Source organism: Vulpes vulpes, chromosome 15, assembly GCF_048418805.1.
Source record: "Vulpes vulpes isolate BD-2025 chromosome 15, VulVul3, whole genome shotgun sequence".
NCBI classification, from domain to species: Eukaryota; Metazoa; Chordata; class Mammalia; order Carnivora; family Canidae; genus Vulpes; species Vulpes vulpes.
The window spans coordinates 88,977,671-88,991,678 of NC_132794.1; the positions used below are offsets into that span (position 1 = coordinate 88,977,671).

At 43.4% G+C, this 14,008-nt stretch overlaps 1 protein-coding gene across 4 annotated transcripts in view; it reads right to left on the bottom strand.

The window, feature by feature from the left end:
• Window positions 1-7,903: 7,903 nt before the first annotated feature.
• Window positions 7,904-14,008, bottom strand: part of HPSE2 (heparanase 2 (inactive)) — a 635,705-nt gene continuing 629,600 nt past the window's right edge. For 3 of the 4 annotated variants that reach the window (XM_025991733.2, XM_072739739.1, XM_072739738.1), the window contains one exon: window positions 7,904-13,385. In XM_025991733.2, coding sequence (XP_025847518.1) covers window positions 13,220-13,385 — 166 coding nt within the window. In that variant the 3' untranslated portion in view covers window positions 7,904-13,219. The remainder of the gene's footprint in view (window positions 13,386-14,008) is intronic. The other variant, XR_011997530.1, reaches the window with a different exon arrangement.

Genomic DNA, 14,008 nt, shown 5'->3' on the forward strand with positions numbered 1-14,008 from the left:
CGCCCCGCCCCGCCGCGGGAGGGGCTGGGAGCGGAGGGCGGTTCCGCGGGTTCGAGCCTGGCCCGCGCCGCCACTCCCTTGAACCCTGGCGGCCGCGCGATCCGGGGTTGCTCCCGTTCCGGGCCCGCAGGCCCCCTGTCGTCCAGCAGCGCGCGGAGCCCTGCGGCGTCGGGGGCCGCTGCCCGCCCGGCCAGGGCACCTGCGCGCGCGCCCCTGGGCTTACCCCCGCTGGCTCGTAGCGCACGCGGTTCCCCGCCTAGGCCCCGGGGACCTGTCCGCCTTCACCCCGCTGGCACAGCGGGGCGAGCAAGGCCCAGAAAGAAGAAATCATTCGCAGAGGGCCCGAGTTGGGGTCGGAGCCCAGGCCTCCGGGCTCCCGCCCGCCCCTTCGCACCCTCCGGCCTTCCGAGCGAGGGCTGCCCCCGCCGCGGTCCCCGCGCCCCGCGGAGAAGACCGCCCGCGCCGCCGGGACTAATGATGAAAGCTCCCAGCCCGTCTGGGAGGCCAGGGGCACCGTAGGGGCTTGGCTTAGAGCCCGTGTTTTCGGTATAAATTGTGTACACGGAGCGGCTGAAGTGAGGGTTGCTGCTGAAGATCCCTGGAAGGGAGCAAATCCCCTCCCGACCCCCCCCCCCCGTGCCTCGGGGCTCCCTGGGGGCGCTGGGCGCAGCCCGGCGGGGGAGGAGTCGTGGGCCGCGGCCAGGCCCAGCGGTGCCCATCCCGGAAGGCCGCGGCCGGGACTAACGCCTGCACCGCGGGCAGACCGAGCGGGCCCCGCCGCTGCTCCCGCCTCCTCGCGCGCCGTGGCGCCCCCACCTTGCAGCAGCGCCTCCGAGGCTCGCACCTGCTGCAGGCGAGTCTCTTGAGATCCGGTGGCGGGGCGCTCTTCACCCCGTTTTCGCTCCCCTTGTTTCTCTCCTCTCTAAGACTCTCCATAAGCGTGGATTTCAGGGCTTGAATTAATTCCGTCAAGTGGACATGCTGCCATTCTTCCCTGCCACTGCTAGAAGTTTCCATTTCTCACCAGCAATGTGGGAGGGTCCCAATTCTCCACATCTGTGTCAACACTTGTTATTGTCTGTTTTTATTTAGCCATCCTGGTGGGTGTAAAGTGGTATCTCCTGATTTTGATTTGCATTTTCCTAATGACTAACGGTGTTCAGCATCTTTCGTGTGCTTTTTGGCCATTTGTGGATCTTCTTTCAAGAAATGTACGTTGTTCAATTCCTTTGCCCATTTAAAAATTACTTGTCTTTTTATTATCAAATTGTAGGAGTTCTCTATATATCCTGGATACAAGTCCCCTAGTAGATCTATGATTTATAGTTTTCCCCCCTTTATGTGGTTTGGTTTTTTGCTTTCTAAATGGTATCATTTGTGGCACAAGCGTTTTCAATTTTGATTTAATCCACTATACCCATTTGTGATTATATCCAAGCTTCTGTGTCAACATAAGTTTCTATTTTACTTGGGTAAATTCTTAGGAGTAGGATGGTGGGGCTGTATAGTAAGTAACTGTATGGTACAGGCTGTACAGCAAAGTGAATGCACCATTTTACACCCACCCTGGCAGCTCTGAAAGAGTTTGCTGCTCTGTAGCCTCCTTAGCATTTGACATTGTCCTGTAATTTTAGCCATTCTAGTAGGTATGTTGTAGTATCCCACTGGGGTCTGAATTTCCATTTTCCTAATGACTAATGACGTTGAACTTCTTTTCATGTGTTAAATGCCATGTGTTAAATGTTCAAATCATTTGCCCATTTTAAAATTAGAATTTTTTTCTTGTTACTTATATGATTCCTTTATATATTTAGAATGAATTCGTTACCAGATATGTTTTCTTTCTTTCTTTCTTTCTTTCTTTCTTTCTTTCTTTCTTTCTTTCTTTCTTTCTTTTTCTTTCTTTCCTTCTTTTGCCTGCCTGTGGCTTTGTCTTTTCATTTTCTTTTACAGTGACTTTTGAGGAACAGAAATTTTTGTGCTTTTTGAGCCACTGCCTAAAACATCTTTGCTTAAACCAGGGTCACAAAGATTTCCTTCTGTTTTCTTCCAGAAGTTTCATAGTTTGTTTTGCACTTAAGTCTATGATCCATTTCAAGTTGATTTTTTGTAGAAAGCATGAGAGAAATATTCAGGTTCATTTTTCTGCATATAGATACACAATTTTTCTAACACCATTTGTTGAAAAAAAAATATCCTTTCTTCATCGAATTACATTGACACATTTGTCTCAAATAAGTTGAATATAAATATGTGGCTCTATTTCTGGATTCTCTATTCTGTTCAATAAATTTAGAAGGATTCAGATCACACTAAGGATTTTATTGATTTTTTTCAAACAGCTTTTGGTTTCAACAATTTTCATTGGTTTTTCTGTTTATTTCATCAATTTTTGCACTATTTACTATTTCCTTTCCTCTGTTTACTTTGGATTTAATTTGTTCTTATTTATTATTATTATTTTTTAGTTTCTTAGGGTAGAAACTGACCCATTTTATTTGAGACCTTTTGTCTTTTTTTCCAACAAGGCAGTTTGCTCCTATAAATTTTCCCCGAGGTACTGTTTATCAGCACCCACAGCTTTTGATATGTCATATTTTCATTTTCAATGAGTTCAAAATGCTTTCTAATTTTTCCTTTGATTATTTTTGGCTCGTGGATTATTTAGAAGTGTGGTATTAATTTCCAACTATTTGAATAGTTATTTCCAACTATTTTCCAGGTATCTTTCTGTAATTGTTTTCTATTTCAATTCCATTTGGCCAGAGAATATGCTTTGTGAGACTTGAGTCCTCTTAAATGTATTGATGGCTTAGGATATGGTAAATCTTGGTAAATGTTTCAGGTGTACTTGAGAATAATATATATCATTCTTTTGTTGGGTTGAGTGATCTACAAATGTCAATTAGGCCAAGCTGGTTGATACTGACACTTAAGTCTTCTATCTCCTTAATGATTTTCTGTGTACCTTTTCTATCAAATATTGAGATAGTGATATTGAATTCTCTAACTACAATTGTGGATTTGTCTATTTCTCCTCATGATTCTGTCAGGTTTTGCTTCATGTATTTTGAAGCTCTGTTATTTGATACATTAACAGTATGATTATTATGTTCTCTTAATGAATGAGCCCCCATACCATTATAAAATTGCCTTTTCATCCTTAACACTATTCATTGCACTAAATCGACTTTGAGAATAGTGTCACCATGACAGCTTTATTTTGATTAGTTAATATGGCATATGGAAGCGTTCAAGACATGTAACCCCAAAATATGCTACTTTGGTGTGTTGATTATTGTGAGCTAAAGGCACTTGAAACATAGCAGGTGCAAGAAGGGCACACTGACCTTCCCTTTTCTTTCAGTAAGCAGGAGATGAAACTTCTATGGGAAAGATGCCCTCCTCTTTCCGGGAGGAAAGGAAATTTCTTTGCACCAGAGAAGGGCAATCTAGGCAGAGAGAAATCTGTACAAATAGACTAGGTTAAAATAACTCTTATCTTTCTGTAGTCTCTTCATATACTCTAGTTACTTCTCCACAATTGCCACTCTTTCTTCAGTCTCGTATCTACTTAGGCCTTGCCAGTTCTTCGGGTCTTCGTTCTTGTGGGGGCTCCCACATAGGTGTTAAAAATTACTAAATAAAATATCTGTGCTTCTCTCCTGGGACTCTGTTTTGTGTCAGCCTCAGCCAGAAACCCTGAGAGGGTAGAGGAGACATTTTACCTCCCCTGCATATGTAATCTTCCATCCTTTAATCTTAATCTACTTGTGTCTTCATATGTAAAACACAGTTTTTTTTGTAGGCACGTTATACTTGGGTCTGATTTTTTTTCCAGACTGACCATCTCTGCCAGACAGATTTGTCAGATTGTGTGTAAAGAACAACTCACATTAATGGGATTAGTACTGTGGTTTAAAGCCTATCAGTCATTATCTTGCTATTTGTTTTGCATTTGTCCCACCTTTTGTTTCTTTTTTCCTCTTTTTATGCCTTTAAAAACATTTATTGAGTCCTTCTAGGATTCCATTTTACCTCCTATATTGGCTTCAGGACCAGGATGGGGGTGGGGAGAATGAGATACTCTGAAGATTTTAAAGGGATATCAAAAAATTTGGTAATCAATATAATACTATTCTAATTAATGTTTTCAAAAGTCAAAACTAATGCAAAAAATCCATGATGAACAAAATATCAAAATTTTGAATATAAATATGATCAGTATTTCTGATTTACCTATTTGCCTCAGGCTTTAGTATAGCTTGGCATTAACATTTTTACTAAAACAAACAAACAAACAAACAAAAACATTTTTACTGACCGTGGGTCAGTTTTTGCTTCATATATGTGCACACACATAGATATGTATATATATATGATTTTTTTTAATTTTTAAAAAATTATTTATTCATTTATTCATGAGAGACACAGAGAGAGGCAGAAACATAGGCAGAGGGAGAAGCAGGCTCCACGCAAGGAGCCCGATGCGGGACTCGATCCTGGGATTCCAGGATCACAACCTGAACCAAAGGCAGATTCTCAACCCCTGAGCCACCCAGGTATCCCTGTATATATGATTTAATTTCATTTTAAAATTTATGCATCAAATTTCATAATTGTCTGAATTTTCTATCCTTTCTGAGTTTGTCTGCCTTTTCTCTCATTTTTTGAGAGAAATGTGTTTAGAATTTCCTATTACAGGGCAGACCCTGTGGTTTAGCAGTTTAGCACCGCCATCAGCCTGGGGTGTGATCCTGGAGACCCAGAATCAAGTCCCATGTTGGGCTCCCTGCATGGAGCCTGCTTCTCCCTCTGCCTGTGTCTCTGCCTCTCTCTCTGTGTGTCTCTCATGAATAAATAAATAAAATCTTAAAAAAAAAAAAAAAAGAATTTCCTATTATACATGTGAATTTGTCTTTTCCCCTTATATTTCTGTGAGGCTTTTCTTACAGATAAGGTTTGTTATTTAAGTGCATACAAATTTAGAATTTTTATGGTTAAAAATTCTTTATGAAATGTCCCTCTCCATTATTAACAGTGCTTTTTGTTTTACAAAAGTATTTATTGTCTTATATCAACATAACCTCTTGTTGCATGGCATATCTTTTTTTAATCCTTTTACCTTCTTATATTTTAGATGTTTCTTTTTAAATGGCATTTAGTTGGGCTTTGTTTCTTTTTATCTTCTCCGACAATCTTTGTCTTTTAATTGGAGCATTCTACTTACATTTAATAACATTACAAATTTGTGTTCAAATCTATCATCTTACTATTCATTTTCTATTTGTCCCACCTGTTCTTTGTTATTTCTTTTCTTGCTTTCTTTTAGATCAATTATTTCTTATTTTGATTCCACTCTTCTCCCTGCCTCTATTCACTTAGAAATAATTCCTTCTTTTAATATTCTTTTAGTGGTTACCCTAGGGAGTAAAACATGCATCCTTGACTTATCAAAGTTTAATATAAATTGGTACTTTTACCTCTTCCTTGAAAATGAAAGGATGTTAGAATACTTGCCTGTCTGCCTTTAAAATGTATGCTATTTTAACGCATTTTCAATTCTATGAAATACCATTATTATTATATTTATTTAGAATTCCCCATATATTTACCATTTATGTTGCTCTTTGTTCTTCCCTGCATCTCCCTTAGCATTATTTTAATTATTCATTCTTTTTGCTGTCCACCCTGCATCTTTCATTGCCCCTCCCACTTCCTCACTCCTCCACTGCTCACCCCCCCCCCCCCAAATAGTTGAATTCCAGGACATTAGGTGTACACATGAAAAAAATCTACTGTGTTACATTTCAAATGTTGCTGTGGCATCCCTTGTTCATGTCTTATAGTGCAATTTAATTTCTCAAAAGTGAGGTCAACTGTTTTTTTCTTTTAAATACCTAATAACAAGGCGAGTTTGCCTTGGGGCGTGATTCATTTACAGTAAATTTGCACTAAGTCGCTGCTTGGAAGAAATTTGGATGGGAGGAGTCAAGTAATTAACTCAAAGAAAAATCATGACCTTACCTCTAGAAACAAAAATCGTCAAATGGTGTGGTCTGTTAAATTTCACGTGCATGGATCCTGAAGGCACATTGTATTTATATAGAAGCAGCGACAAAAAATGTAAGGCTAACTTTGAGACCTCTCAGAAAGGTATATCTAAATATATATGTATATATTTATACATATATATGTATATATATACAATATATATGTGTGTATGTGTGTGTGTGTGTGTGTGTGTGTGTGTATGCATATATTTATGAACTCGGGCAGTAGGGAGTTTTGGGTGACCCTAGGGTTCACTTAATCTGAGGTCCTCATTTTACAGATGAGGGCTCTAAGCACCAGAGGCCAGTGACTTGTTTAACATCACACAGTAGACGGGCAGTCAGGACCCGAGACCAGAATAGCCTCCTTAACTTGCCTGAAGATATAGATTCCCGCTCTCCTCAGGTGGATTCAACCAGTGAAAACTGTGTCATCTCCAGGGGTGGGTTCCCATTTGGTCTGTAGCTATGGCCTCTTTGATTCCGCTTTGCTATTTGAGGTTTTACTTTTTATTATTTTATTTGGAGGTTTTAAATTATATTTCTGATATGTCTGGTAGAGGGCACAGCATCCATACTAGATGCATCCTAACTGGATAGCAGTGAGACAACACAAAGATTGTTTTCTGTTAAAATTAGGCCAAGTACTAGGCGTGGCATGACTTAAGGGAAGGGAAAGAGGGAGAAGAAAGCTCCTCTAGGTCAATCTGAAATATGTAAAAGAATCCTCTGAATTTAGATATCACCACTCACTTGTAACACTCACTTGATGGCAAATTAACCAGAGAGACCCGATATCATTGATACATTTTATCATCTCCTAGCTGTCCATCAAAGTTTTATGCTCCTTTTTCATGAATGTCCTAGTCTGTTCAGGCTTCTATAATAAAAATACCATAGACAGGATGGCTTATAAACAACAGAGGTTTATTCCTCACAGTTCTGGAGGCAGAGAGGTTCAAGATCAAGGTTCCAGCAGCTTCAGTATCTGATGAGAGGCCCTTTCTGGTTCATAAGAACCTTTCGGATGTGTTCTCACATGGTCGAAGGAGCAAAGGAGCCCTCTGCAGTCTCTTTTATAATCCCATTCATGAAAACTGCACCCTCATGATCTAATCACTCCCAAAGGCCCCCACATCCAAATACTATCTCATTGGGAGACCATCACATAGGATAAGGTTTCAATATGAGTTTGGGGGGCGGGGGATCAAAGACATTCCATTTATAGCAATGGAATACAATTGTTGAGAAGTGACTGTCCAGCCAGGAACTTCATTTCTGAAACCTTCACATCTAGATGGGACTATGTGACTGATGGTCAATGGAATTGAGTGGAAGGAATTTATGTGAATTCCAGGTTAGGCCCCTAAGCTAGCATAGGTGGTTCTGCACACTCTCTCTTCTCGTCTGCCAACTACAGGTGGATGCCCATAGCAACCTTGGAGGCCAAGTGCTGAGATGGCAGACTGCCTTCCATCTGGGTCCCTGAAGGGCTGTGGGGAATGGAACCACTACTTACCCCACTGCCACCAGTTGAACTTTGCATGATCTATTAGCAAGAAATAAATGTCGATTATGTTAGGTCATTGAGATTCTGGGGTTTATCTGATATTGCAGTTAACAGTTACTTTGACATAGTGCATGTCACCTAACTTGAACAGTAACATTTCATTTGCATTTAGAGCCCTAATACTGGAAGCAAAGCCTGTGGAGAAGAGGAAATAGGGAGACGGCAGCACATCACGAAACCAATGATCCCACCGTGTGTTAGTTCGTTGGGTGGAAATGTAGTGTGGACAACTGTGCCCCGCCTCCCCCTTCTCCCCACAGAACACCCTGAGAACAGAAAGTTAGAGCATTCACATTTTATTACTTACAGAATGTCACCTCAAAATATAAACTACCTCATGGACCCAGACTCCCTGCAATCACCAAGCTCATATAAACCTTAATATAATCTGTTTTTGGAAGCAAATATTAACACCTGGTAAAATCCCCTGCAGAGAAGAAACTTTCCCTGGGAGGTGTTCCTTTACTCATTTTGCCAACTTCCAGATGAATAAAACTTAGGTTTCTTTTTTGCTTCTTCCAAAAATATAATTTATTATATAACATTTACAACTTGAAAAAGAATCCTAGAATATTTTCATGAATAATTAGAAGAGTAAAGTTCATGCTGTGGGCTGTAAAGAAGGGCCCCTTTTCTCAGCTGGGTGCATAGGACAGGGGGGTTTACTCATGAGCCAGTCATTTGGAATTTGGTCAGCTCCTTCCAAATGCTCCAGGGCTCCTGGGGGAGCTGCTCTGCTGTTTAGTAGGAAGTGGGTGCCAAAGCAGTTGGTTTGTTGTGTTTTAGCTTTCTTATTTTAGAGTGGTCTATACAAATACAACCCCTCTGGCAGTAGTTAATGGATTTATTATTTAGTCTGGAAGACAAAGAGAAACTTCCAAACCTCTTAGTGATGGGGACAGGAGGAGCAGTGCTTTAAGGGATAATGCATGTGTGGGTGCTGCCTGGCTCTCCAGGACTTAGAAATATCAGGAATCATCACCTGTGGTGGGTGGTGATGGTAGGAGTGGTCCTTTAAATTATTCTACAGAAAAACACAGGGGAGGAGTGACCAGAGGACCACTGGTGGGCCTGAGGGGAGGGTGGATTCCAAATGTTACAGCCAAGGTTGGTAGGTTACAGCCCTACTCACTACTCATTAGGCCTGCTCACAGGCTTCCCCCTACTTGACAGCTGTCCTGGGTGAAAGCACTAGTAGGGGTTTCCGTAGACATGCACAGGCTGTTAAGAAAGCTAGCTGTGGACAATTTGGAGGTGAGAAAAAGTTGGCCACCGCCAGTCCAATGAGAGCATGGTTCAATGAGAGCAGGCTTTGGAATCCAACAGATCTGGGTTTGACTCCTGGTTCTGCCGCTCTGCTTATCTGGATTGTCTTGGACAAATCACTTCTCTGGTCTTCCCCAAACAGTCGCCACCCAGGACTGGGCATAAGAAGGCAGTTATAGAAGTTTTTGTGTCCATGTGATTCTAAAGCAATGATTCTAAAGCTCTAAAAAAATATATTTTTTTTGAGTCTTATAAAAACTGTTTATCTTTGAGTGCCCCTTACTACCTTATTTGCAATTCTGGTATATCCTAAGAAAAGATTGCAAACAATTCTACAATAAGACTTAATTCCTGGTCAGTACAGATTTCCCTGGCCTCCAGGTTGGGAGCCTGAGGCAGAGGGAAGGCAATGAAACTGGAGAGAAGTTAGTGGGAAAGCAGTGGGCAGTGTCCAGGCTGGGGCAGGAGTACTGAGGTTGGAGAGAGAAGGGTAGTGGAGGAACCCTTGTGCATAAATGTTTTATGCCCCTTCTTCCCTTGCCTTCTCCAAGACACATCTCTATTATTTTTAGATATTCTATTAATGCTTCAAAAACATTTTTTAAAAAGATTTTATTCATTTATTCATGAGAGACACACAGAGAGAGGCAGAGACAGAGGCAGAGGGAGAAGCAGGCTCCATGCAGGGAGCCTGATGTGGGACTCGATCCCGGGACTCCAGGACCACATCCTGGGCCAAAGGCAGGCGCTAAACCGCTGAGTCACCCAGGGATCCCCTGATGCTTCAAATTTTTAAAGTCTTTCTCTGTCCTAGTGTTTTTTATTGCCAGTGATATCTACCTGCATCATCTTTGCTTCTGCAGAGTTTAAATACTGCCCTTTTGTTTTCAGAAATAAAGCCTCTCTCAGTGGATTTCCAAGGTGAATCCAGCAGCTGCATCCCTCCCAAACATGGGCCTGGAATGTACTTGTGGACCACACCTGCAGATGTGGGGCATGGCCAGAACCCCTCCAGCAGCTCAGCAGTTCACAGCCAGGTTCACAGTCAGGCTGGATCCCTTCCCTGCACACCCCCTCCATCCCCCTGACCCCCCTCCACCCCCAAAGCCTCAGCAGCTTCTGTTGCTCCAGGCCAGCAGGAGAACTTTCAGGTGAAATCCACCAAAAGCTTCTACCATTTGGAGGATGCAGGGCTTGGGCCCAACTGCTGGGGAGGGGCTGGGGCTATGAGGGCCCCTGGGCCATTGGGAATTGTTCTGGGGGGTCCCAGGCCTTAGCCTCATTGTAGACCTGTTCTGGAATTTTCAAGCTTTTCTCCATCCAGAGATAAGCTAATATCCCACAGTTGCAGCTTTTTCAGGTAACTAGAAGAATTGAGACTTTTTCTTCAGACAACAATGAGAATTTGTTCTGAACCTTTGTGATAAGAAAAGAGAAAGAAAATCATTCCTAGAGGCAGGGAGAACAGACGATCATCTCAACAAAAGGCAAAGACTTCTCATTATACCTTATTATGCTTTCAAATAAGCATCTCTGCAAGCCCATTCTTCAGTTTCAAATAAAGTGGCTCTAAAGTCTTGGATGATCTCAGCCATGTCTTATCTTAGGAGGAAAAAATCTGATCTGGGAAGCTAGTGGATGAACTCTTTTGTCCCAGGGCCCAGCCTTGCAAACTGCTCCCCTGGTATGCATTGTGATGCTGAGTTTTGCCACAGGCTGTCTTTTGGGGGAGTGTTATAGGGGAATCCCTTATAGGAAGTGAGCCCTACTGATTTAGTAATTATCCCCCATCCCAAATGCAAAAGCCAGGACAGATGCTCTATAGGGAAATCCCTAAAGAATATGATGTTATCAGTTTCCTTTGAATAACGCAAATACTTCCAGGAGACAGTCACAAAATTAGAATTTCAGGATCCCAAAGATAAATTTCAATGATTCCCTCTTCCCTTTTTATTAACTAAAAAAAAAAAAAAAACCCCAAAAAGCAAAATTTAAACCTCTTGGGAGCATTTAATACACAGAGAAAGAAAAAAGAAGCAGAAACTGCCTATCTTCTGCAGGCTTAGAAGCTTAGTGAAGAATCAACACTTATTTACACAAAGTGTGCTTTGCACGGAGCTCTGGAGGTTTGACTGCATTGAATTCGAAGTGAGGGGGTGAGGCTGTGAGGTGGGCAACCACTGGGCTTGGTGGTTAAATGAACAAGCACTGGATTATTCTCCACTCAGCAACCCACTGCCCTGGGTGGCCCTGGGCCAGCTACGACCTCTCTCCACACCTCATGGGAAGGTGGGGGTAAAACCAGGGACTCCTTCATGGGGCTACTATATATGTAAAGCAAACTGGCCAGGCCCAGACCCACTGGGACTGCTGCTCATTTATGTTATCATTGGAGGCCTATAGCTGTGCCCGTATATAGAGGAGATTTTCGTATCTGCACAAATTTTTTAAAGTTTGGGGAGACAACTTCTTGGTGTCTCCTTTCCTCTGTCTTCCTTACTTGGGCTGTCCTCATTTGGGCTGTTCTATCCCAGCCTTGGCGCTTCTCTTCCTTCGCTCCCCACCAGAGCTGAGGCTGCAGCAGGAGCTGCCTGCTTCCTGAGGAGGAGGCCCCCTAGGATAACCTTGCACCTGACAGTGCCAGGGTCTGCTCCCCTCTCTCCATCCTCTTCTGGGCTGAGCATGCCCACTGACCAGGTCCAGCTCAGTATTTGGTCCCCCACCCCGGGTGTACTCATCCTCCTGGAACTGCTGACACACTTGACAAAACCCAAGTCCACTCTTCCTCACGCAAAGAGTGGCCTGTTGGCTTCCCTCCCCCCAAACACCCCCCATCTCCGTTCTCCATGCTGAGTCTTCCAGACTTCCTCCCTTGTGTCACCTCAGACGTGGCCCTGTCCTTAGCCCCTGTCATTCATGCCATTTACCCTGAGAAAGAAAATCAAACCCATAGGAAAGAGTCGTTTCAGTGGCAGCTTATTTGCATCTTACCTCTTAAATCATATGGAAGGTTTATCATAAACTTTAAATCAGTCCACGTCCCCTGCCCAGTTTGGGGGAGGGGGATCCCACTCACCACTCCACAGTTCCCCAGCAGACCTCAGTTTCCAGATTCCCTCTTCCCCAGGTGGTGAACTGAAAGCTTTGAAAGCTTTGTTCTGTTGCCTGGGGGCTGGTCTGGGAGAGCAGAGACCTGGTCATCTTTCAGGACTGGACTAGCTTTCTGCCTAGGAAATGCCACTGGCAGGCTCACCACTCCTTGGGAAGAGGCAGAAAGGTTAGATTCCCTTGTATCTTACAGTGATGACTTTCGATTTACACCTTTTTTTTTTTTTTATGGTTTTGGTCAAACTATTAAGAGCTTGATCTACATGCCCTTAAAATTCCTTCAGATTTGATACAGGTCTAATTATTTGCTTGTTCAGTTGGGGTGTGTGTGCACGTGCGTGTGTGCACGTGTGCATGTGCATTTGCTGGTTCAGTATGCTTTCTCTTTGTGCTGAAGCTCTCTTCCTCTCAGCCACATGACGGATGATGATTGCTTTCTGTGGTGCCTAATACATTGTTCTCCACTCCATGAATATTGTTACCTGACTCCCATTCCAACCCCAGGGGAATCTGGATGCACAGAGGAATAGAACCCTCTTACAAAATCTGGAGTATGATTGCAATTTTACTTTTGAAGCACCCGCTTCTCAGAGGAATAGTCAGTGATGGATGCCACTGTCAGAAGCCCAGATGCACACAATCATGCATCAACCAGGAAATGACAGAAACAGCTCACCCAGCAGGCCGGCGCTGACCCACCTGCCTGCTCCCCTGTAGGAAGAGAGGTGATGGGAAACCCAGGGCAACAGCAGGGAACAGACAAGGAGAGGAATCAGAGGACTGGGCTCCTGAGGGCCCACCTGGTGGTTTCCTTCCCCATTTTGTGCTGAGGGCAGCAGTCACACACTATGGTCCACAGTCGTATAGCTGTGTGACCCGGATCATGGAGAGCTGTTTCATCTGTCCTTGGCATGTGCCATCAGCTCATTTACATGGTGTATACATGGATACATACAGCTCTATACATGTACCTTCCTCCTTACATAGGTACAGTGATGGGTGATGTCTACATGTTCCTTTGGGGTGGATGTGGCCTACCTAGGCTAAGCTCATGCTATGGCATTAGTCTCTTTGGAGAGCAAGTCTGCTGATTCCAGCAGGATGGGGCAGCAGAGATTGATTTGTTGCTAAGAAGATGTCTGAAAAATCAGGATACTATCAGGGTGGGAGAGTGGAAAGTGGTCCAGCAGACCAGCTGGTAACTTGTGGGTATGAGGGTGGCTTATCGGTAGCGGCAGGCCAAAGCGTTGACATTCTTGACCACATAAAAGCCCATGGTGACTGGAGGGATGACCAAAGTCCTGCCGGGCCGCAGGGGGCGGGGCTTCAGTTCTGGAAGGGTCCCATCATCCACCATCACTAGGGGCTGGCCATTCAGCTGCACTGACCTACAGTGAAGAAAAACAGCAGGGAGCTTGTTATTGCATCATCACAGCAGAGCCTGGGCAGCCCATGATTGCCTGCCACCTAGTATCAGTCAGTCTGAAACTGCCCGGGCTCTCCTGTACTGACACTTGGTATGCCCAGGCTCTCACCTCGGTGTTTTACTTTTTAAAATGTATTAAAAATACTCCAGCAATGCTCCAAGAAAGAAATGCCATTATCCCATTTTACCCAGGATGGCTAAGTGGCTTGTCCAAGGTCATCCAGCTTGTTGGTCTGGGAGCCAGGATTTGAACACAGGTTGTCTAGTTGCAGAGACACGTCATTTAGACAAGCAAAAAGTCTGTGATGCAGAAGCTAAAAAGTGTATCACACCTATTTTTTAAAAATCATAATAGCAGTTCAATTTGACTTTACACAGAGAGAATTTTTTTCCAGTGGAATGTTGCATAGGCTTAAGATGATTTCAGAAGTCTCCTAGTTAACTGATCTCTTTAATTTAGTTGAGAGATGAGAGAATTAACATCATGTTACTTGTCTAGGCTTGTTCTGAAGGAGGAGACAGACATTTAATGACTCTCCTTTTTCTGAGAATGAGTTTTCATAACTATTTATTTTAGAGAGAGAG